This window comes from Pelmatolapia mariae, linkage group LG20 (genome assembly GCF_036321145.2).
Source record: "Pelmatolapia mariae isolate MD_Pm_ZW linkage group LG20, Pm_UMD_F_2, whole genome shotgun sequence".
Classification (NCBI taxonomy): domain Eukaryota; kingdom Metazoa; phylum Chordata; class Actinopteri; order Cichliformes; family Cichlidae; genus Pelmatolapia; species Pelmatolapia mariae.
The window spans coordinates 7,198,018-7,223,704 of record NC_086244.1 but is presented as its reverse complement, the minus strand read 5'-3'; the positions used below and the strand labels follow the sequence as shown (position 1 = coordinate 7,223,704).

Here is a 25,687-nt window from a genome sequence, read left to right as displayed (position 1 = left end):
CTCCTGCATTTATGTTTCTTTTCTCCCTTTCTTGTAAAACACGTCTACTTGTTTTCTATTGACTCTCAGATGAAGTCACAAACTGGCAGAATGATGCTTTCCAGAAGTTGTGAGCTGTAAATAAGTGCAGACATATTCATCCAAAATCAGTCACAGTTTCTAAAATGATACTATTCTCTTTCAGTGTCCATTCGTTGTTTACGTCAATCCACCTGGGGTACTTTTATTGTGCAGCCATTGAAACATTCACTGAAGTCTATATTTTTAGTGAGTCCGTGCTCTTACACACTGATCAGGGTCTGTATCCCCACAGAGCAGGATTTGTAAAAGGTGCATAGGGGCAGTTATTATGACAGGCGCATGACTGGATCATCATTACAGCTCGTTGCAGCAGTCTGCCAGTGGGACATCGGAAGGTCACATCAGCAGTGCTGGTTTGGTAAGGTGTGCAGCATCGCGAGTCAGTGCACTGACCACAGTAACGGACTCGGTAGGCATGAGTGCTGTAGCAGCCCTGGTGAACTAGCCGAATGGGTCCTGGTGACATGTAGCTGGCCTTGCACTTTCCTTTCTGTCCCCACTGAAACAACAGTGAAAAGAAGAAAAAGCAGGTAATCAGTGTAATGATTCAGTAAGGCTAAAGATTCAAGATGTTTAGGTAGCCTTCATGACAATATGAATTTTTTAATATATTTTATCTGCACATCAGTGACATAGGCCTACAAAGCCTCTAAAAAATCTCTAGAGCCTCAAAGCCTCTAAAAATAATCGATGGTAAAAACAGTGGTTAAAAAAAAGGTCAGTGAAAGGTTGTAGTTCTCTTAGTTAACAAGTATAAACATTGACTGCAGATTTACAGGAAGGCCGACTCCACTCTGCTGCATGAAAGTGGGACCCACAGTTTTCAGTGACTAGTGGGAACTACTTTATAAAGTCACTTTTAGTACTTTTAACACTGAAATGTTTAATTTTTTTTAATGTAGTCTGGGTTTAGAGGAACCCCTCCCCCATCTGATTGATGAAATCTGTTTCAGTATCGTTCTGTGTCAAAAGGCAGACCAGAGAAACGAAACAAAAAGTGGAATTGTTCTGTCACTGCTTCATTGTGGTGTCTAACTAGACAGATTCTTATCACTGTTTTCATAGTTGCCTTAAAATATCTTTTTACCTTTTGTGATATTGTGTTAAAAATGATGACATATCTCTGAAAACTTAACATACTTTGTGTGACCCGGTGAACTTTCTCGTTACAGTTTTGAAAGAAGCAACATGTGAAACTGCAATCAAAGGTAAAACCTGACAGTACGTGTAAATGTACACATTTACAGGATGTGGGTTTTGTTAGCGCTCACCATGGGCTTCCTTGGTGCCAGCTGGAAAGTGTGGCAAGGTCGCACCTTACACAGGCGAGTTTCTATTTGCAGTTTGCATGCAGGATTCTGGTTAGAAACCCGTGTGGAGACCCCCGCCCCACAGATCTGGGAACAGGCACTCCACTGGGTGCTCTGCTCTACACAAGAGGAGGCAGGTGAAGACTTGTTGTTTTGAAGGCGATGCCTCTGCAAAGATGGCCATAACTGATCCAGTTTCATTGCTGGGTGGGGAGGGAAACCACACAAACTAATGAGTACAATAATAGAAAAATTCATGTCCAAAGTTCATGTTGCATTAAGTAGACAAATGTGATTCTAGTCTTTGTGAAAATTTAGCACTTATTAAATTTCTTAATGAAAGTTTAAATACCTCAATAAATGTATTTATTTATTCATTTACTTTAATAAAGCTTGTTACCTGTTTTCTTAGCATATAAACTATATGAAGTATTGCAATTATCTATGCATAGTGTGTTACACTTAGAGCTACAACTTGTTTAGTCTGCACAATTACACCTAGAGCCTAGGGTCTTAACAGTGGGTAGACCACGGACACAGATGCCGTTCTCCATGTGCCCTGATGGGCTGTTTGTATTTTACTCTGGGCAACTTTTTTCATTTATAGTAAGTGTATTATAAGAGCAGCTTTTTCCTTTACGGTAGTCAATTATCACATGATACTGCTCAGCCAATCAGATCATTTAGCACGGGGAAAACACAGCTCCCTGAGTAGACGTGATGCAGAACAGGAAACTGAGAGTAGAAGGGGTAAAGCAGAGATGATTTATATGTAGAATGTAGCTAAGAAGAAAAAACAGAAGGGGGGACTCAAACTACACCTTTCATCATTTTTAAATCAGTTTATTTGAAGACAACTTTATCAAAAGTTCTTTTTCATTATTGAATGCAAACCTTATTATGCTTGAAATTAGCAAAGAACTTTTTAGTATTATATTATTATTAGAATAAAATAATAGTAAAGATTGTTGAAATACTGTTGAATTGTATTTTCTTTTGTTTGACAGTTTCTGACTATATACTGGCATCGATACAACTGTAAGCATACTTCAAAATATATTGCATTTACTTAGAGTGTGGGACTTTATGATGTTGTGGACCTTTGTTTGAGGAAATTTTCTCAGTGGACTTCCTTAAATTTCAATTGAATATCCCTGCTCTTGCTGAAGTGATTAATCACTGTGGGATCCTGCGTTGAGGTGGCCCATTGCTAACTACCTTAAGTCTGAGCTACACAAATACTGGAAATGCATCAAACCTTTAGAACAATCAAAGTCTAAATGCACCGAAGCTAAAACAACAATGATCTGAGACCGCATCATTTCATCAATGCTGAAGATTCCCTGCCTACCATACAGGAATTTAGTCCTGAAACCAGGATATCTAGATGTGAATGAGTTTGGCATATTTTAGAGAAAATGAAAACCATCTCTCTAAGTTTTTATTTAAATTTGTGTCAAATCTTACCAACACCAATAATCCTTCCAACTCTAAAAGTTACTTTTAAGTTGGGCAAATCCCCACGTTTGCCAAAACGTTCATGGAGATCTTTTCATAACTTCTGAATAATCACGCTACCAAACAAACAACTACCAGTGCAGAACTGTTCACAATCTGAGCAGCTGACTCCTCTCATTACCTCAGTACTTACATATTTATGGTGAATAGCCTGCTTATATAGCTTCCCAACAGAGTTTGAAAACCTTTATTTTAAAGTAAAGTAAAATAGATCCTGTTTGGACTTTTTCACCTCTCTGGTTCTTTTTTTGCTCACATCAAATTTTAAAGCTACATTTAGTGCATTTTTGTGCAAATAAAGCCCGCAAAACTAACATGTAGAAGTCATAATAACCGGCTAATTTTCAACGATGACACAGTAGGTTTTGTATTGAAGAACAAAATGTTCCTTTGCCGTTCTCATAACTTAGTTTGAGTCAGACAGTGTTTGGAATTCCAGATGTTTTCAGACTGGCTTCATTTCCCTAACACCCATGTCATGTGCTCACACACCCTTTAATGAAGTAATGAGGTCTTGACATGGCTTCATATATTTAATTGTCACACAGCTTTGGTTGTTGTTATGAAACTGGGAAGCATGGTGACTGAGGGAAAAAAAAGGATGTTTTCACCAAGAAAAATGTGGTTTATATTTGGATTTTGGGAGTTTTCCTTTTGCTTGACACACCCCGTTTAATGCACAAATGCTCCAGTAAAAACTTCCAGACATGACCGCCAGTAACAGAGCTCATAAAAAGGAATGAAGGATTATATTACATATGGATTGATCATCAGTGAGGAGCAACTAAGACTCATACACTACATGAACATACGTTTGGCACTAGAATCCAGACACTGGAAAATATGTTGCAGACATCCAGCTCTGATGTCAGGAAAATTTAAAGGAATCATTAAACATGTCAGGCTAGCTCTTTTCCCCACCTGTAAAACATCAAAATACATCTGTATCAGAGAGTCATGCAGCCATTACCTGTAATTGCATCCTGAATGACTGTGTTTTCAAGGTTTTCACACACCCATTCCTTGCAGCATTTCCCAGGTACTCGGATGTGTTGTGGGTTGGGACAGTCTGGAGTGGGAAGACGAGCATTCAGCGGACAAGCTGGCACGCAGGTCACCCCGCCCCCCCTGCAGCGGCAGTAAGTGTCACAGGAGGGCTGGAACGACTGCCCCTCCTGGTAAAAGATCCCATTGACCTCACAGCCCAGATCCTTCTGACCTGTTAGAAACACAGAAGCCATCTTTGCTTACCCAACTTAATCAGGAAATGGACAGATTAAGTTAGGTGGAAGAAGCAGAAGAAAACAAGAGAGAGGTGAGGACACAGGAGCTGCTGTCCCTTCAAGTGGTTGCATCACTTTATGGAAAAGCAAGTCTCTTCAGTGAGACACTGTGAAGTTGTTTTTCATTTGGAGTGTTGTCTCTGCAATTTATCATGCTCATGGGTAATCATTACAGGAAATGTGTCAACAGCGGTCCTGAATCCACTCAGCTAAGCAGACTAACATTAAGTGTCAGTCTGTGTGTCCCAGTCATGCAAACTGGCTGAGGCTCTATCTACTCCCTCCCTATGTGTCCTCCACCCTAATAACCTACCCACACAGACATGGGCCTGGTTGTTTGCTTGTTAGAAGTGACACTCACTGACACACTCCCCAGGTAACCCAGGGAAGCTGGCGCTGTAGTCGCACTGAAGCCCTCGCAGGTTGTCACAGGGAAACATCTCAGTACAGGACTCGCCTAGTTGCCGGGCACACACCTGGCAACACCGGCAGCCATCCAGCACCAGGGGTACTCCTGTGGGGCACTGAGGGACAGGACTGGGGCAAAGGCATGGCCTGTCACACAACTGGCACAGCACCTGGAGGAGCAAGAAAAATAAGTTAGAAGGTATGACAATACGACAAAACCTGAAAAGATGAGAGAAAATCATCATAAATCAGTCTTCTGATGCTGAGATCATTTCAGTACCAAAATTATTACTCTCATTCCTTATGAAAAGAAGCAAAGAAAATATTATAAGCATTCTCAGAAGCTGAATCGGTATCCAACGCACTAAAGCCAAACCACTGCTTCCAATTACATGTGTCTGAAGGAGCCAAAACACAGGCGAGGTCTGGCCAAGTCCACTTTCACTTTACAAGAGAAGCCTTCAAGGTTTTACAACAAAGTTACTGTAAAGAAATGCAGTCAACAACTTTTCTAATACACAACTGCAAAAAAACACAGGTGGGACTTCTTATTAATATTTTACATCATATTCAAGGAAAAAAATGTAGTCCCGCCTTTTATGTTGTAAGAGTTTTCTGTCTGTATTTGTGATGTTACCATAACACTGAATGTCTGCTGGTTTCTAACAGTCGGCTAGACAAAAAGTTGATGACAAGTAAACTGTGATTTCACTTCAATTTCTGGCATTTGATCAACCAAAAAGGACATTAACAATTAGGTAAAAATAAAAATATTAACAACAGTCTTGCTTGTCTAATAAATCACCTTTTCTTGATGGATGACTTTAATCATCTCATCTTTATTTCAAATCATTGTAATAAAATCAAGGCAAATGCCGTCTTTGTTTCAGAAAACATTAACAAATACTCTAAAAAGGAAATGTATTGATCAATGAAGGACGAAAACAAACAATTCAGCATTACATACCTACAATACTCTCTGATAAAAGTCTCATTCAGAATCGATTACTGTAAATAAGCTGGAGGAGGCCTCACCTGTGTAGCCACACACAGCAGTACAGCCAAAGCAATCACACAGTCACACAGTTGTCGGTCCATGGGGGCTTGTGTTGCTGATGGAGCTCGGTCTGTCTCACTGAACTGTGTGACGGTGTGGTGTGACCAGTGCAGCTGTTTGCTAACTGCTCCTTCTTGCGCCTCCTGACATTTATAAAGTCTGGACTCTGATGTCACGGGCTGACTACTGTGTAAACAGCCACTGGACTAGTATCAAATGTTTTACATTCCTCCTCCCTGCTGCCCATTTCCACTTCCATACACACACTCTTTTTCCTCTCCTCCCTCTCTTTCCAGTCTTGCGGGGTTCTAAGTTTGCACAGCTTCACATAAGCTAAGGAGGGAAAAATACATTAGCAAGGTTGTCAACAAGTCAAACAACTTTCAGGGCTTTTGTGGTAACAATTCTGATTTAAGTGGAGAAGAATTTATGTAGCTTATGTTTACATAATCTGCTGGTCAGTCAGATATAGTTCATCTTTTCACAGAATGAATATAGAGCAGATATTTTCACGGTTTTTCATTCCCAGATCCCTCAAATGCTTGTGAAACCCAAATATGTTGAGGGGTCAGACTCAAAAGAGACTTAATCCTTCTCTTAGCTGTGGTTTCCATGGTGTAAAGGTGGCATGTCAGAGGTTTGCATGAATTTGAATCATTGTGATCTCTTGTGAGAGAAAATGAATGGGAACCTGAAGGCAAAAAGCAGAAAGAAAAGTGAGGCAGATGAGACAAATTCAGTTTAGGTTGAATACGAAGTACATGAAGTACTAACCAGGAACTTGAAACGTGAGGCTTATTTGAAATCACTATGTTGGTGTTGTTCTTAAACATCATAATTAAAGTCAGGACTGGACCATCATTGCAATCATGTTGATGTGATGTAATACCTTTGTGACCTGTGGAAAAACACAGCAGCTGGAAAACCTTTTGGCAGAAACATTTTAAATCCAAAAACCTTTCTGATGTCTAGTGAGGCGATATAAAGAGCAACAAAGTTAGTGTAAGAGTCAGAATGTGGTGGATAAACAATTCCATTTCATTTGGGAAACTGGACTTTGTGTCAAACCAAAAGGTCAGCGGTGATTTTTGTTGACTACCTCTTTTTCAATATTATTTTCATTTTCAGTTGCAGTTTTGTTATGTTCAAGCAAACAAAACACAGAGGTTTGAACTAAAATAAACATTTTAATAAATCACAAATGTGTTGGAAAGTCAACTTCACACACACTCACACCCAACACAGTTTCAAAAATATTTAAGACTAGTTTTAGATGAAGTATTTTTCCTCATTTACAAAGCTGTGACATCACAACAACCATTTGGTCAGATTCACCTGTAAGACTTGAGCATCATGGTGACCTCTAAAGTGAAGCTGTATCACAGGGTAAGCCCTTTATCACCCTTGCTAACTCTAAATGGTACTATCATTCACAAAATAAACATCAACATTTCTGATAAGACTTAGACCATGAACTCATTAGAAACCTTCCAGATATCTGTACAACAAGATTTTATTTTGAAACTGGAAGTTTTGCCCCTGTCAACCATTAGAAAGAATCCAGTTTTAAGACACTTCCCCATTAATTAGGACTATAACTTGTGTTACAATTCACTCTGAGAGGACATGAGCAAGCAAAACCACCAAGTTACTGGTTAGACATGATTCATAACCACAATCCTTACATCATGATGGCAGCAAAAGTAAAATCAGCAGATTACCAAAGCAATTAAAAAACTGTTTAGTAACCAAGTTGGTTTCAGTTTGTTTTTTTTCTCCGCTCCTTCATGCCGATGTGGTGATATTTCCCTGGATAAGCAGAGGCTTTGACCTGTTTCTACAGCAACGTTAAGAACATATCTTACAAAAGTGACATTAAATAAAAAAAACATTTTTTACCACTATTATATACACAAATTATAACAATCATTCATGTTGTGGCCACATTTGTAAAATTATAGCAAAAAGATTGCAGACAGTCATCAATAGAAAGTAATTCATCATTATAAAAGAATTCAGTCTAAGGTAAACTAGGAACAGATGACTAAGATTCAACAGTACCCATTTCTCACATGCCTGGACGGTTATGCTAGATGAAAATCAGTAATTCATCAGGAAGAAATCGCTATGTGTGTCACATTTCATTAGGATGTTGAAATGTTAAGTCTGAATCAAGAAGTTTTGTTTTCATTCTAGAAATAAATATAATTTGCTTTTATAGCACTGTAACACAAAATATAACAATGATACAGTCAAAGCCACAGCGTCCCTTGACCTAAACAAAAATACTCAAGCCACTGACTTAAATAGAAAGCAAGCCTTTCATTAGAAAACAATTCAGTCAGAGGAACACTAGGAATGGATTCCTAAGTTTCAACATCAACTTTTTCTCACATTATATGGGTGGGCAAGAAAGACATCCAGTCATGACTTCTAAATAAAAGGAGACAGACAGAAAGATAGAGAAGAGGAAAGAATGTGTGTAGCTTACAGGTGGACTCCAGGTGGCCTGCCAGTATGGACATACTGCTGGGGCTCAAACTGAGCTTTCTCTGAAACTATGCTTTCCTGGCTGCTACCATGTGTTTTCCATGCCCTCCAAAAATGACCGAACCTGGAAGGATTGCATTGTAATAGCTGCTAGCACCACTGTAACATGCAGCAAGTTTAAGCAACTACTCCAAAGATCTCAGATAAAAGTAGAGGTTTTCTTCAGTGAATCCCACATACTGAGACAGTATAATAAGTTATTGTGGCGAGTGGAGATTTTTTTAAAAGAGTGGATATTAAAGCCATAAACATATGTATAAAAAGTAGAGGAAAAATATGAGGTTTAAGCTGAATATGGGCAGCAAGTTCACAGACTGTCGGTCAAGCTTCATTATTCTTGTTCTTTGATCAAACATGTATGAAAGGGATGTAGTCAGCCAGTATCAGACACAGTGAAATCATATCTGCCAATTTAAACTGAGACTAGCAAAAAAGGCTCAACACATTTTTCCAAAGCCTACAGATGTTGGAAATGTCCCAGACAGTGAAGTATCACTGTCACTCGCAATGAACTCCTTTGAAGAAACCCCCAAATCCAAATCCTGCACAATAACCTCCATTCAGTTTGGGTGAATATTGTTTTGGTATGTGACGGTATGCAGGAAAGTCTTTTGGATTCCTTGTTGATTTATGAATGCAAAACCTACAGGGCAAAGTAATGAAAATATTATTTGTCCTATAAATGTTACTAAAGAATTCATTGATCTGTGTGCTGAAAGAAAGCCCGGTCACTCTACCAAATCTGTCACTGTGAACCAGAAATGTCTAACACATGTTCAGGGAGAGTGGTCCAACAACCCCAAAATTCCTCAGCGTGCAAGTAATACAAAATACAAGGCAGGTTCAGTCTGTGGTGCAGATACTCTGTGCTGATACTCTAACATTGTAAAGTTCTTTAATCATATGTACACATGTGATAATCAAATGGGCATGATTTGTCTGAAATCAGACAGTATCCTGCACTCATTAAGGTTAAAAAAGTGCTTCCACATTATTCTTTTTTTATTCTTACTTGAAAATTAATCAATTTAAATATCTGATTGGCAGCTGAATATTGTTTTTCCATGTAGACGACACATCATAGAACCTGTTACACGTGTTTATTTCTATTAAATAACTAAATTAACAGTTCAGAAAACGTGTGGTGGAAACGGTTTATTTGCTCTCTGAACAAATGTACACTTTGGTTTGTTTCTTATTTATTAAAATGAACAACTTTAAAACAAAGCATTCAGCATCAGGAACTATAATAACATATGTATATGTTAATATCATGTTTTAAAATGAATAAATGTGTATGTAAATAAACTGCCCACTGAATTTGTTCTTCTTCCAAAAATAAGTTTTTGTACCATCAACAGTTGACCGAGACAATATTTAGCTCTGCCAGTTTGTGGGTTTGGGTGGTGCCAACTAGCTGCCTCTGACTGATTTAAGTGTCTCAGAATAAACATGGTTTGTGCTGTAAAAGCCCTGAATAATACTAAAATCTTCTCCCAGAACAACATTTGACACGTATTCAGTGAAATGCAGAGCACTTCAATTGGTGTCTAAGGTTTTGGCTCTTAGAGTCACTGAAAGTTTGCACTGGCAGGTTTGGCTCTGCCAGATCTGCAGGTACTCTTTCAACAAGGTGGGCAAATCAGCCTTGAGTGCTGGAACTTCCACAAATAGCAAAAACATCCGACTTGCTGTCTAGTCATGGTTGACTTTACTAAGCTATACTGAGTCATTATTCCAGGATCGCCACCACACCCTGCAGAGGTCACAGACTGAGCAGTCCTCCATCCAAAACAAAATAAAACCTCAAACTGCCTTTTCTTTTATGTCTGATTCCTTCGGCTCTGGTGCACCTCCCCTCAGATTGTCAATAACACCGTCTTTCAGTGAAGCTGAAAAACTTCTGAACACATTTTTAATTTACTGAATGAAAACTCAAGGATGTAGAGCAGGAGCTCATGAAAAATACAGTTGTCAAAAACATCTTTCTAATATGTTTGATCAGAAGATGGTGGTTTATTTCAGCAAATGCCTTTTTTTTCTGGTGTATGGTTCGTTAATAGTTTTTTAGGTGGCTATTACCTTTCTTGACACCCAAGATGTGTGTGCTCTCTTTCTATCACATAAACTATGGATGAATGAAATACACAGTCCTGATTTCTTTCCTAGTTGTACTTCCAGACCACATAAGTTGTTCCCACCAGCCACGACAGCCTAACTGGTGTGAATCTCAGAAGCAGCCAAAAAGCGCAGCTTAAAAAATATTTTCCTAAAATTTTCAATAGGAAGGAAACAGACAAGATGAAGGGGTGAACATTTAAGCAGATGAAAAATGTTCCCAAACATTTATTGAAGTGAAGCGCAATAAAAGTGCTCTCACCCCTCAAGTCCATGTGTTTCCTCTGAAATACCTTCTGCAGAGGAAGTGCCACAGGTGCAGTGCAAAGCTATTACATGATGTAATGTACAACTTAGATTGAATAAAGAGGTCTACATCTATCCAAAATAAACAACTGAGACATGATTTAATTCTGCCAAGACACTTAGCCAGACACTAAATAGAGTAATTACCAAAGTTCCACACACCAGTATCTAAAAATGTCCTAAGACAGAACTGAAAACCACAAAATGAAAACCATACCAGTGAGAAAGAATTTTGATGTATGATTTAACATGATAATATGATAAATTTAGTCCAGATGTCAGGAGGCACCGTAGGACACAGACGCACACTTATAGTCAGTACTCTTCCAACATGAATTTCTCATGCTGCTGGTTTTGCTTAAAATTATACCTGAATTCCAGGCATTCCAGCACAATGTGTGAAAGTCGAACAGAGTTGCCACAGGAACGCTCGTAGCAGGCGATAAGGACATCGTCAGGTCCTAAGGTCACTTCCTGACGTACACGGGGCCGAGGTCACTGCCGTGTCCACAGCGGAAAAAGAAAAACACAGCTCGTCTAGACACACATCCACACCCACTCATCATGACTGCTTCACTGCGTGGGTAGAGGTGGAAACAACTGTCTGTGCAATGACAAATCACAGCTCTGCACAGCTCCATGTGTCAGTTCCTCGTGAAATTATAATGCTCTATGTTAAGTAATATAATGGCAGGAATCACATGTAGACTCAGGGCTATCCCTACTGTGGAAAAAATGGTGGCCAGACCACCATTTTTTCCTTAGGGAAATATTGCTACTATTGGATGGATTTCTGTTACGTTTCTGCACATGTTCAAGATTTTATTGAATTCACCCAAGCAGTTTTACTCATATATCCAAACATTTGCCAGGTACATTTTTCAGGAATTTTTCTGTAATAAGACCATAAGACTGACCTTAAATTAAACAACCAGTATGCACTTACAGCTCACCTGGTTGAGCAAGCAACCCATAAGAATAAAAGTATGAAACTAGGCAGAGAAAGCATGGGAGAAACTCTATACATGTAAGGGTTGAAGTCTGTCAAATAAATTGAGAAAAGCAAAGAACAGGTGGACACAGACACACGCCTTGATCAGTTAGAGAGATTCAAGTGATGTCAAAAACTAATGCTTGGGTTCCCTAAAATTATTTGTACCTTCTTTCATATTCCTTTCAAGATGACCCACCAGCTTCCCATCAACCACAGCTCTGTACTCTGTGATTAGTGCTGCCAAAGAACTTCTAAAAACGTAAGAACTTGTGCCCGCCTAACTGTTAGTTTCCTAGCATAAACATTTATCTTCCCCTGACACCACCTTGCAATCTTCTGCCTCTTTCATATTGCACCTCTCATATAGAATATAATCCACCTTTGTGTACATTCCTTCACTCTTATACGTCACCTTATGTTCCTCACTCTTCATGAACTCGTCACCACAGCCAATTTCATCCTATCTGCAAAATCTACTTCTCTCTGCCCATCCACATTTCTTTTCTTAAAATCATACCTACTCACCACCTCCTCAGCACCTCAACACATGTCCAGTTAATGTGCTTTTTGGCAGATATTCAACGTCACCCCAGCTTCAAAATCTCCTCATCCTGTTTGACTTTTCATCCACAACACTGTTCACACTGTTCACTTGCTCTTCTTTCAAGATTACCCCTACTCAAGTTCTATCCACATATATATATATATGTATATGTATATATATATATATATATATGCTAGATGATGTTAATGCAGCACTACGGATGATACCTACAACCACGATTACCGACACTAACAAGCTGATCTACAATACAGCAGCAGTGATCAGTGAGATGCTTGGCTATAAGTTGAACAGCCACAAGGGGCAGTACCCCCCATGGAGAAGGAGGCTAGAGGGCAAGATCAAAGTAGCACAAAGGGAGGTTAGCCAACTAACGGAGTTGCAGAAAGGCGCGACAAAGAAGGTGCATAAGAAATACAGCAAGCTGTCCATACCTGAGGCCTTGGAAACTGCCAAGCAAAGACTCACAGCCTTGGCCAGCCGCTTGAGAAGGTACACCAGAGAGATAGAAGGCAGGAGAATAAACCAGCTGTTCTCCACAGAACCAGCAAAGGTGTACTCTCAGTGGCAAGGGAACAATAAGAGAACAGCACCACCAAGGCTGGAGACGGAGCAATACCGGAAGAGCATATGGGAGAAGGACGCAACCCATAACGGCAATGCTCAGTGGCTAGTGGATCTGAGGGCAGACCATAGCGACCTCCCTGAACAGGGTCCAGTAACCATCACAGTGGCAGACATCCAAGAAAGGGTCTCCAGTATGAAGAGTTGGACAGCACCAGGGCCCGACATGGTTCATGCCTACTGGCTGAAGAAGCTGACTGCACTCCACAAGCGTCTGGCAGCACAAATGAACCAGCTGCTAGTTAACGAGAGACACCCGGAATGGCTAACCGAAGGTCGGACGGTCCTGATCCTCAAGGACCCCAAGAAGGGACCGGTCCCATCCAACTACCGACCAATAACCTGCCTCAGTACTACATGGAAGCTCCTGTCAGGCATCATATCGGCTAAGATGAACAGGCACAGGGTACAATACATGAGCGGGGCACAGAAAGGGATTGGCAAGAATACCAGAGGCGCAAAACACCAGCTACTGGTAGACAGAACAGTCAGCCGAGACTGCAAGACCAGACTGACCAACCTGTGCACAGAATGGATTGATTACAAGAAGGCCTATGACTCAGTGCCCCACAGCTGGATACTGGAATGCCTAGAATTGTACAAGATCAACAGGACCCTAAGAGCCTTCATCAGGAACTCAATGGGGATGTGGCGTACAACACTAGAGGCCAACTCCAAGCCCATAGCACAAGTCACCATCAAGTGCGGGATCTACCAAGGAGATGCTCTGTCCCCACTGCTGTTCTGCATAGGCCTGAACCCCCTCAGTGAGATCATTAACAAGACTGGCTACGGATACCGACTACGAAACGGAGCGGTTGTCAGCCACCTCCTGTACACGGATGACATCAAGCTGTATGCCAAGAGTGAACGAGACATCGATTCACTGATACACACTACCAGGCTATACAGCAATGACATTGGAATGTCATTCGGACTGGAGAAGTGTAGTCGGATGGTAACAAAGAGAGGGAAGGTAGTCAGAACTGAAGGGATTGAACTACCAGAAGGCAACATTGCAGACATAGAGGACAGTTACAAGTACCTGGGGATCCCGCAGGCGAATGGGAACCATGAAGAGGCCACTAGGAAAGCTGCAACCACCAAGTACCTGCAGAGGGTCAGGCAAGTCCTGAGGAGTCAGCTGAACGGTAAGAACAAGATCCGGGCCATCAACACCTACGCCCTGCCCGTGATCAGGTACCCTGCTGGGGTAATAGGCGGGCCAAAGGAGGAGATAGAAGCCACTGACATAAAGACAAGAAAGCTCCTGACCATGCATGGAGGGTTTCACCCCAAGTCCAGCACCCTGAGGCTGTACGCTAAGCGGAAGGAAGGGGGCCGGGGACTGGTAAGTGTCAGCACCACAGTCCAGGATGAGACAAGAAACATCCACGAATACATCACGAAGATGGCCCCAACTGACAGCGTGCTCAGTGAATACCTCAGGCAGCAGAAACCCAAGAAAGAGGAGGAAGGCGAGGAACCATCATGGAAGGACAGGCCCCTGCACGGTATGTACCACCGGCAGATAGAGGAGGTGGCTGATATCCAGAAATCCTACCAGTGGCTGGACAAAGCTGGACTGAAAGACAGCACAGAGGCACTAATCATGGCAGCACAAGAACAAGCTCTGAGTACAAGATCCATAGAGGCTGGGGTCTATCACACCAGGCAAGACCCCAGGTGCAGGCTGTGTAAAGATGCCCCAGAGACAATCCAGCACATAACAGCAGGGTGCAAGATGCTAGCAGGCAAGGCATACATGGAACGCCATAACCAAGTGGCCGGCATAGTGTACAGGAACATCTGTGCCGAGTATAACCTGGAAGTCCCGAGGTCAAAATGGGAGATGCCCCCAAGGGTGATAGAGAATGACCGAGCTAAGATCCTGTGGGACTTCCAGATACAGACGGACAAAATGGTGGTGGCTAACCAACCGGACATAGTGGTGGTAGACAAACAGAAGAAGACGGCCGTAGTGATCGATGTAGCGGTTCCGAATGACAGCAATATCAGGAAGAAGGAACACGAGAAGCTGGAGAAATACCAAGGGCTCAGAGAAGAGCTCGAGAGGATGTGGAGGGTGAAGGTAACGGTGGTCCCCGTGGTAATCGGAGCACTAGGTGCGGTGACTCCCAAGCTAGGCGAGTGGCTCCAGCAGATCCCGGGAACAACATCGGAGATCTCTGTCCAGAAGAGCGCAGTCCTGGGAACAGCTAAGATACTGCGCAGGACCCTCAAGCTCCCAGGCCTCTGGTAGAGGGTTAGGATAAAATCGCCCGCAGGGACGAGATGGGTGTTTTTATTTATATATATATATATATATATATATATATATATATATATATATATATATATATATATATATATATATATATATATATATGTATATATACATATATATATATATATATATATGTGTGTGTGTGTGTGTGTGTGTGTGTGTGTGTGTGTGTGTGTGTGTGTGTATGCAGATGCTTGCTTTTCTTTATCTCTTGATGTCTCTAACATGCCTTCCGCCTCTCATATTTCTTAGTCTTAAGCCAACAGTAAAACCCTGATGGCCACGCACCATTTCATTGTTGAAATCAAATATTTGATGTTTGCATGTTTGATTTAGCAAAGATTTTATGCTAGATGCCCTTTATGACACATACCTCCATATGTTCTTGGGAATGACAGTAGGAGTACACTGGCTTGTGGCCCCTCTGTGGCTGGGTTAGTTTCAGTAAGGCAGGATTTATAGCAGTGGCTATGAATTAAATGACCAATTCAATTACCACATAAACTAGCAACTAGGTACATGCCTACCCAGCATCAGTACACTAGCACTCTATTGCTGATGTACAGATTTAACTCAAAGCCCCACAGAGTTGCTAGGATGGCTGTAAACTTAGTCTTGCTTCCTTATGTCCTATTTTTAGGTGTTAGATTTTCCCTCTTTTCCACCAAAATTACTTACATATACTGCTATCTCATCATCCTCGTGTCTGCTTACTTTTTTCATCTGACCCTGGGTTCAGAAGGGTGTTTTTGGAGAGCTGATTGTAGCAACATGGAATAAAAATATTCTGCTGCATTTGTTTACTCACCTAAACCAACAGCATATCCATTTCTAGTTTCATTTACTAAAAATAAATCAGAACAAATAAATACGGAACAAGGTCTCAATTCATGAAGGCAACCACATCCTAGCATGGCACTCAGAGGCTGTATTTTTAGTTGAAATTGTTGCTAACTTCAGTTAGAGGAAAGATACAATCTGCTGCAGCTGCAGAAGTTTAAAACACAGAAAGATTGTATGTATGTATCTAAAGCATAATTTAGAGCTGTGGACTTATCTCATGTTACGCAATATAATGATAATTAAAGCAAACAGTACTGAGGAACAGTTGGATGAACATTTAGCAGGAGTTAAGGACACATTTCCAATGAAATGTTTAATTTACTTTCCAGTTAGACTTCAGTTGTAAGATAAACAGTCTAGTCTTCTCTAGATCTGCATCGGCAGTTAGATCTTTCACTGATGGCACGCAGGCACCTGTCTCGGTGCGTGGGAGTACTCAGACTGAGCTGTTTTCATTGTGGTAGTTCAGAAGCCGGTGTCACAGTTCCTTATCACAATGCAATTAAAAAAATATTTTGATTTACAGAGAGGGCAATGCAGCATAATCTGGCTTCTAAACCTGAAAGACTGGTTTTGAATGATTTAAAGTGTTGACAGTTCTTTGGAATACTTTTTTCACTTCTCTGTTTGTTATAAGTAATATCTTATTATATCATTATATCTTACCTGCACTTAGTTTATTCCGCACTAGCGGTCAAAGGAGTAATCAAAGTTTCTGTCAGTTATTTCCAGAAAATACACCTGAAAATTGGACCCTGAAAATTATTATAAAAATTCCATCCAAAAACAGCTTTCATTTCTTTAATATACGTTATAAAATAAGATGATTTCTTTCTTCTTTTTTGTGCCTATTGTGAAGCGTTCTAACTATCGCAGATGCTCTTGAACCACTAAAAGGCGAGAGAGACCTCTAGTGGCCAGAGTGAGTATAAAATGCAGTTTGCCCTTTATCTTTTGACTCTGATAAAAATCAGCTTTCTCATATCCTGACATGCAGAGATAAATGCACAAAAACACAAACTCATCAGCGTTAAATTGTTTCTACTTTGAAGCTCAAGCGTAAAACTTTTTTTTCTGATAAAGCTGATGACCCGAGTCATTCCTCTGTTTGGATCAAGTCATTCACATTTGTCTAGTCACTATACTGGCTTTGGTCTATGTGTTGTTTGTGGTTTCTCTGTACTTATCTTTTCTCTCTGCACTTTCCCCTCTCCCTGCACTGCAGATGGCTGCCCCTCCCTGAGCCTGGTTCAGCCCAAAGTCTCTTCTTAAGAAAAACGTTATGTAATGCCAGCTCTGCATTTTGTTATAATTTGGTCATTTGCAAAAACACCAACTAGTGACAATGTAACATCTTTGCTTAATGGCAGAAAAATAATCGGACCACTGAGCTTTTCCTTCGTACATTTAACAAATGTTAGCTCACTGTCTTATCAGTGAGGTTCTTTCTTAAGGTTGAATAGTCTTTATCTTACAATAAAAAAATCACATTGGGACAACTTTTGTTAAGTTAGCTTAACTGAATTAAATACATGGTTCAATTTATAGATCTAAGTTCAATTTACAGATTTCAGTTTCAGGGTTCTGGTATTTCCCTTTTCCACAGGCAGAGCTGAGGCATGGCCAGAAGTGACTAAAGCCACAAGTCTGCCCATCTCACCCAATGGTAAGGACAAGATGAAGTCTCTGCTATGATACTAAGGTGCCCATTAAACAGTGATGCTTCCAAAACAAGTCATACTCGTTCTGTCTTTTTGTAGTTTCACTGTCATGAACTTGACTCTGTAGGTCCTATTTTGTTTTGTTTGTTTGGTTTGGGTTTTTTTTGTTGTTGTTGTTGTTTTTTTGCAGTTTTTAGAATTACTTGGTCTGCTTTCCCAGGAAAGAGTTTCTTTGGAACATCCATTCCTGGGAAAACAGAAGGCAATGATTTACAAATCTGATAAACCCATATGTTTTTTACAATGGAACATAGAAAACATATGAAGTGCTTAAACTGTGACATCGTATTAAAAACAGCTTATTTTGAATTGGATGGCAGCATCGTGTCTCAAAAAGCTGGGATGGGGCAAAAAAAAAGGCTAGAAATATAAGGGCTGCTGCAAAGAATCTGCTGGAGCAAAACTTTGCAACTAATTTGGTTAACTGACAACAAGTCATTAACATTAGAAGTTTTGCTGGTTGACTGCTACAGCTGTCTCTCAGGGCCTCCTGGGGACTGTGCAGTTAGCCTCATGGTAGTAAAACTAAAAAGAAGAATGAAAAATGTTCTGCTCTTCTCCCCTCACTCTGCTTCCCTTTTCTGGGAGGCAGTGGGGAGGTAGAGCGTACAGCCCTATCCGGCGGGGAGGTGTCGGAAACCAGATTGGGCGCCCCCTTCCGGCTCTCCTCTCTGCTCGCTCCTATCTTATCTTATCTTACTTGTCTTACTCCTCTCTGTCACCTTTTCTGTCCCTTTGAAGAAATGAGACTCCATAAATGCTAAAGAGGTAAGTATTTCTCAGTTGCAGTGAATAGATAGAATAAACTGTAGAAAATTAAACAGGAGAAAGAAGAAGAAAAACAATTTTAACATAAATCATTGACACACTCCGGGGCCTGATCAGCCCTGGCAGGGCCTCCTTGGATGAGGGTATCTAGTGACAATGGCCGAGACACCCGATGAATCCAAGGTCCACTACTGACGATGTGTCCCAAATTTTAACAATTTAGATCAGATATCTAATCCCTAAACCTAACCAGGGAAAATGGCAGGCTAGCTTGGGTAAAAGAACGAAAGTTGAGGCACACAATGATGTGTGCTGCTGGTACTCTGGTCTGCTTTCCTCATAACAGCCATCCCTCAAGAATTTCTCCATTAAAAGCAATGCATTGTCCTGGATTGTAACATCTAGTCCTTTACTGAACCATTACTGGGTATAAAAAGAGCATCTTAGAGAGGCTGAGGTTCTCAGACGTAACAATAGGCAGAGGTTCATGCATCTACGATCTGAAGATGCAAATTGTTTCAGAATAATGTTCCTAAATGTAAACTTGCAAAGAGAGAGAGAGAGAGAGCCTTTATTTGTCAGTTGCAGTTGCCCACACTGAGATGACAGACCTTGCCAACCGTACATACAATACAAAACATCACATTGGGGAGACAGGTCAGGCTAGGTAGCAAGGAAAAACACCGAAATTTGTAAAACAAAAGGTCAGACCAGGAGAAAAAAAGAATTTCTGCTCATACTGATCCCTGATACTCATACTGAGTCAGCATGAGGAGAATACAAAAAACTCCAGCACATAAAAAGCACAAACGTCATCACATCATGGTGATGGTGTGGCGTGTCAGTATCAGTGCACATGTGTGCGTGCGTGTCAGCATGTGTGTCCTGTGTTCAGCCTGAGAAAGTGTTCTTTCACCCATTAGGCGAAGATCAACAGTCCGCAGCCTACGCAGGTGGCCTTGAGGGATCGGGCGAGAGAGACGGTTTGTTCTCGTTATCATATCTCTTGGAAGAATTGCTGTTGTACTCGTTGGCGTCAACCTTCAAGCGCATCCAGCTGGCGCAGTCGGGGTGGGGGGTAGCCGAATGAAAGATGATGGATATGTTGTTTTAGAGAGAACACACTGCATCAATTTTACAGTTGTTCTAGCATCCATCACTGGTCTCCAGGTTTATCTCCCGTTTAAGAGCTGTAAGCTCCCCCAAGATCTTTCCCATAATACGTTCAGTATGAGCGCTTTTCCCACATTTTCAATCAAAGCGGCCAGTCTTGTGGGGTTTTGAACAGCAGACTTTAAATATCAAATAATCTACAGTACATAATATCCACAATATAGATTTCTGGTGAAATCTGTGTTTGCAAGGGAAAAGGTCAAAAATCTGTATCACATGCCCACGATGAGTGGATCCTCCAGTTGCACTGCATTAAAAACAGACACGATTCTGTCATGGAAATCTCTGCATGGCATCAGGGACACTTCCAGACATCAGTGTCTATGAACAAAGTTCACAGTGCCATCCAAAAATGCAGGTCAAAGCTCTATCATGAAAAGAAGAAGCCATGTGTGAATGTGACAACTTTTGTGGTCGCGTTATCTGAAATTTAAAATAATTTTTCTTTTTGGGTGTGAGCAACATATGCTCACATTTTTTCAGGCATGTCTTGTGTAATGCATTCAATACAACTGCATGGCTTTGCAGTAGAAGAATCCAAGTGATAACGTTGACCTTTCAACAACTGAAAACAAATTTCCCACGCATGGGACTAATAAAGGTTATCTTATCTTAAAACTTTTGGCAAATCACGAAATGAAAAATGCAAAGAAAAGCAGCTAGACATCTCTATCAAACAACAACATTCCTCTCCCAAAATCCAGCAGTTGGTCTCCTCAGTTCCCAGACATTTACAGACTTTTGTTAAAATAAAAGAGAATGCTGCACAGTGGTAAACATGGGCCTGTCGTGTTGCCGACATCAAACTTAAAAAGACTTTGTTTCCTTCTTTAAAATTTTTTCTCATTATTTCAGTGTAAACATTTAACATTTTGTTTCGCTTTATTGTAAATAAAATATGGGTTTATGATCTTTGCAAGTCATCAAACTCTTTTTTTATTTACGCACTATTCCAATTTTTTTGCAATCAGGGTTGTATTTTCTGTGATACTTTTGAACATCTGCAACATAAGACATGGAGATGAAATTAGCTATGTAAATTTACGTTTTCATCAATATGTCCTGTCACATTGAGGAATGTGGTCATGTTTGCAGCTTTCCTTTGCATAACAACATGTGAGATTTGTGAATGTGAGAATATTTGTAGGAGGAGAAACCCAAACAGCAAATCAAAAGTGTGCCAAAGACAACACCCACCCTCCTTCTCCCTCACATAGGGCTGTTGGTGCTGCTTTGTTCGGGTTGAACAGCCTGGTGTAGTTTTGAAAACCCAAGATCACCAAAATGAGAAGCAGCACCTTCCTGATGGCAGGACTAAAACTCCACAACTGAACAAGACCTTTTGAAAATTTACCAAGTAGTTTGCATAGTTTATGTCCAGTATATACAAAAGCATATAACACCACATGGTAGAAAGTAAATCTACCTTTGGTTTGAGTAGACATTTTAGGTTATGTTTCACTGCCACCTGCTGGAAATTTGCTGGGCTTTCTATTAGCAGCTATAACACCTGTCCAGCCTCTGCTGCACAGACTTTGCCATCATGTCCAGTCACAATGATTTTGGCAGTGCACTAATGAGTGTATAAATCCTGTCTTTATTTTCTTGTTACTTGTGACAACTCTGAAGGCCAAGCAGGTGTTTCCAAGTGACGCCTAGCTGTGAATGTTCACTGCTGATTTGTCAGTTTCTCTTCCATTTTCTGTTCTAAACACTGGATAAGATTTAACCACCAGACTTAAAAAAAATCAATTTAAACAGAAACAGTTTGTACTGAACTAAAGAAGCAAATAAATGTTCTCTAAAATGACTAGAAACAGCAAGCCACAAGCACATCTGTTAGTAATTATCATGTCATTCAGAGAATATGTGAAGTATTGCAAGATTAAAGCAAAGTCATAAAGTGATATTTATGACAACCGTTTTGTGGGAACAGTTTGGGGGAAAACCTGTATCCTGTTGACAACATGTCCGTGGTGCTGTCCATAAATAAAAGGTTGTCTAAGCTGTAAAAGGAAAGAAAGTAAGAAAGGAGAGAGCTCCTTCCTGGATTGCACAAACTAACTTTGAGTGAGGTCCTGGCCAATATCACTTTTGGACTATAGTAAAACTTTTGTGGCTGAATGAAATCAAATCTGTGTAGTTTGTAGCATCTGCTTAACGGCATGTCTGAATCTCATTGATTAAAATGACATGTACCATTTCCAACATTACTGTATTTGTCAAACATCAAAGCAAACTTGTCATTTTTGATACCCTACAAGGAGCAACAAAAAGCAAATATTTAAGATATGTGTAGGCCCTTTCTTTCGATATGAATATTTGTTTATTCTTTAAGACAAAGACTTCTCTGTTTCTTATGAACAAGATAAAAAAGGAAATGGGAACTGTCGACCATGCATGTTTTTCTCTCATTTCTCCTGTGCCTCCACAAAACGTTTTTCAAAGCATTATCTAATCAACCTCGCTAAAAAAAAACTTTATGTGTAAGGCCTTAGATGTTAAAGACACATCAGATTTATAGGTTCACATCTGTAGTGCAGCTTTTTTAAAGCATGATGCCATTGTCTCTACATTAATGGGGCAGATGAGCTAACAGCTGTTAACAGTTAAAATGTCAGACTTGTGTTGACCAAGAGTCAGTCCAGTTCTTGCACAAGCGTCCTTATCTTTATTAAATGCTGCACTGTTTACATGATAATAAGCATGTAATGGAGACTTATTTATGGAAGAGGAAAGGAGTGAAGCGAGGCACTCAGATATTTTTTCACACTGGCTCATTGGAATGTTTTCTTAATTGAAAATGGATTCTTTGTTGATGAAAAATTGTAGGATTGCTCTGAGTTACAACCACTTGTTGATGCTAGGAAGTGAAGAGAGGAACCTCTGTGTACGCTCGGTCTTGAAGAGGCTTTAAACAGAAACTGTGTCTTCAGCACCGGTGGATATAACAAAGTAACTCCAGTATTGCTTAAATACATATCTGCATAACCTTTTTTTTTATGAAAATAATAAGTACAATTTCGGATAATTCTACAGTTGTTTTTAATGAAGGAACATTGCTAGTGTATGTCTTTGAGTACTTGTTGCATTAGTATTTTTACATAAAGGACGGGGATAGCCACTTCCTCCACCACTGGTTTTCAGTGATAAAAAGGTTCTTGAGAAAACTGCTCACAGCAACACAGACAGATTATCTGGACAAAGAAGGACTCTGGAGCTGCTCAAATCTAATTTTCCAGCTTTAGGCCTCACAAATAAAATTCTTCTGGCCCGTTTAGTTGGAAGCAGGACATTCAAAACCTCAGCAAAGAAAACTAAATTACTATCTCATAACGAAAATGCTGATGATTTATAATAGAAAAAGAACAAGGGGCTCATACAGAAATGTCATTATTATGAATCATTTTAGTGTTTTTTGTCAGCAAACAGAAGGCTTCTGTGGATTGAAAGTAGAAACTAAGTGGAGAGTGGTCACATGTGACTGGTGATGATGATTGGGCTGATTTCAGTGGAGGCTAGCATTGGTTAAAATGCAAAATCTGCTGCCAAAGCAGATTGAAAATACAGCACGCAAGTTTGACATTCTGCTCACAGCTGTTTGGACTCTGATTTCACCCAATGGAGTGTCAAGTTAAAAGAGGATGTACTCACTTTGTTTAGATTCCCATGGACCAAACTGTTCTTTGTGTAAAAAAGAAAATACAGTTTTTAAAAAGTGTTGTCAAAGCAGACAACAAAATTTTTGATTAGGCAGAAATATTATTGAAATTTGAGCATCACCTAAAACAGGTTTTTGTACTCATGCATAACAATTCATTTTCTGCTTCACTGAATTCACATGATAAGGTTGATCCTCTTCATTAGATTTCACCATCGCATCCTGTTATAATGCTCACATGTCACACCTCCGCCATACACACAGAGATGTTTTTCCTTTAGGCAGGCTTCTATAAATTTCACTCAACTAATTATTATATCACATTAAAATTGGGGGAAAACAATGTGTTTAATAAAGCTTTAACGTTTTCCTTCCAAATGCTTTCCTAGTAAATAATATTACTGTCACGGTTTGGCAGGGCAAACCGTGGGGGTGTAGGGAAGGAGGACCCAGGCGCGGTGCTCTGTGTATAAGCAGTGCGTTTATTTACAGTGTGGTAAATATCGATGCACAATTAATCCTCGTGCTCCCCAAGACTCCCGTGTGTGTCTTCCAGTGGCGTCCGTGTTCGTGCTCCCCGCTGTCGTGACTCTGCACACCCTGTGCATGCTGTCCTTCCTCTCCACGCTCCTCCTGGGGGAAAACAATGGAAGCAGCCGTTAGACACTGACCCTTGCGGGCAAACACGATCAGTACTTCCTGGACTAACACACTGACTTGGGAGTCTAACTCAATGATCCCGCGTCGGTGGGAGCTCCAAGACTCTCCTAAGTAGCTCCCCCGACGAGCCCTGATCAGCAGCAGGTGTGTGGCTTCGGGTGTGGCCAGTCACCTAGCAGGGCCACACCCACCAGGCCTGAAGGCGCCTGTAAACAAGTGTTCAGACACACCTGCACCCATACACACACACACACACTCATATCTACAAGCATAGAGAAGAGGGGCAGCAACACCAAAAATACATATAATATAACGAGTCCATAACTGCTCAGGGATCCTGGGTCGCTCAGACCCAGGACCCTGACAATTACATGTTTATTGTAGAATAAGCATGCAGTAATATATATTTCTTTCAGTTATATATAAAAAAATGCAAAAGTAAGCAAATTATATGATACATGATACAGCAGAGGCATCAAGCAGTTGCAATGGCGTGTGTAACATCCAACAACAGATTAAAGAGAGGCTTGATGCTGCAGTGTTACTGACCCGGGGGCTTCCATGCAGTCAAATGTTGATCAAAATGGACTAGAACTGTGATCTGATCCAGGGTTTTTTATTCATATACCTTTTATTCAAATTTTATTTAACTTTATTCAATAGTGCATCAGTTACAGTTATGTGTTAAACAGTTAGGCAAACAGCTTCTTTGCGTCACTGCATTGCATAATTTATCACAATCCACTAAAAGACTGCTATCTGGGTTTTTTGTTTTTTGTTTTTTTTAATGGAGACTACCACATAATTTTCTGTACTTATACATCGGTTAACCAGTTGCCTGCTTTCTGCAGACAGAAATGACATTGCAGTAATTCTGCATCTATGTGAAGTTGTTTTTAAAAGCGATAACAACAGCCTCAGAGATGCAGATTAGTGATAAACATTTAAAGAGAAACACGATGTCTTTATAGTTGCAGACGATGGAAACCAAAGCTGTGAATGTGCTTTTTACATTTTCTGTAAGTGGTATGAGAAACTGGGACCAGCTGGTTAAGAGAGTAAGCATTTTATCTTTGTGATATGAAATCTGAAAATACAAAAAGAATGAAAGAAAGAAATTATGATATGTTTATATTGGCAAACTAAAATCTAAATCTATTTGATTTACAGCTTGATTTGAGCATCTACAGAGGTCTGATTCATTCCAATATAATGAAATCTCTATAATGCATAGGTGTTTTTAGGTGCTCTCAATCTAAGTGCCCTGTGACTAACACACTGGGGCTTCTGTGGGTAGAGATTCAGCTACAAAGCTGTGGCACTGGTTTACCTTCCTATGAACAGTTTGTGCAACTGAAGAAGCTGGTCGTTATTAAAGCTCCGACTAACAATAAGCTGTCAATAAGGAATAAAGAAATCTGGTTAACATATCATCTGAAAATACAAAACAATCCTCAAATTCCCACTGCCATATGCTGCCATTATTATTGTTTCCCAACTAAAACCTAAAGATAAACTACACCGGTTTCAGCCCTTAATTTAGGTCTGAGTTCAACACTTTTAATGCTGACAGAAAAAGAGTCTAACCTGTTGTTGGGATTAGGAGGTTGTGCACTTTCCACAGGCAGCTATTTGAAGCATTGAAGTAGGCCAATGGCCCTTGAGGTAAATGGATTCTTTTAAAAGCTCCAAATTGTCAAAGTGAAGTTTATTACAACAAAATTAATATTTCTGTTTGTGATTATTGTTCTTTTCTGGGGTCT

The 25,687-nt window shown here is 40.3% G+C and overlaps 1 protein-coding gene and 1 long non-coding RNA gene across 2 annotated transcripts; both read right to left on the bottom strand.

Moving 5' to 3' along the window:
* Positions 1-226: 226 nt before the first annotated feature.
* ccn5 (cellular communication network factor 5) lies at positions 227-5,698 on the bottom strand. Its single transcript, XM_063464824.1, has 5 exons — positions 5,636-5,698; positions 4,554-4,770; positions 3,880-4,128; positions 1,353-1,594; positions 227-580 (listed from the first exon to the last, which is right to left on the bottom strand). The coding sequence occupies exons 1-5, from the start codon at positions 5,696-5,698 to the stop codon at positions 293-295; spliced, it is 1,059 nt and encodes a 352-aa protein (XP_063320894.1). The 3' UTR covers positions 227-292.
* Positions 5,699-23,733: 18,035 nt separating this feature from the next.
* LOC134619544 (uncharacterized) lies at positions 23,734-25,617 on the bottom strand. The gene is made up of 3 exons (XR_010092007.1): positions 25,512-25,617; positions 23,982-24,186; positions 23,734-23,897 (listed from the first exon to the last, which is right to left on the bottom strand). It is a non-coding gene; the product is annotated as an uncharacterized LOC134619544 (long non-coding RNA).
* Between the last annotated feature and the right edge of the window lie 70 nt (positions 25,618-25,687).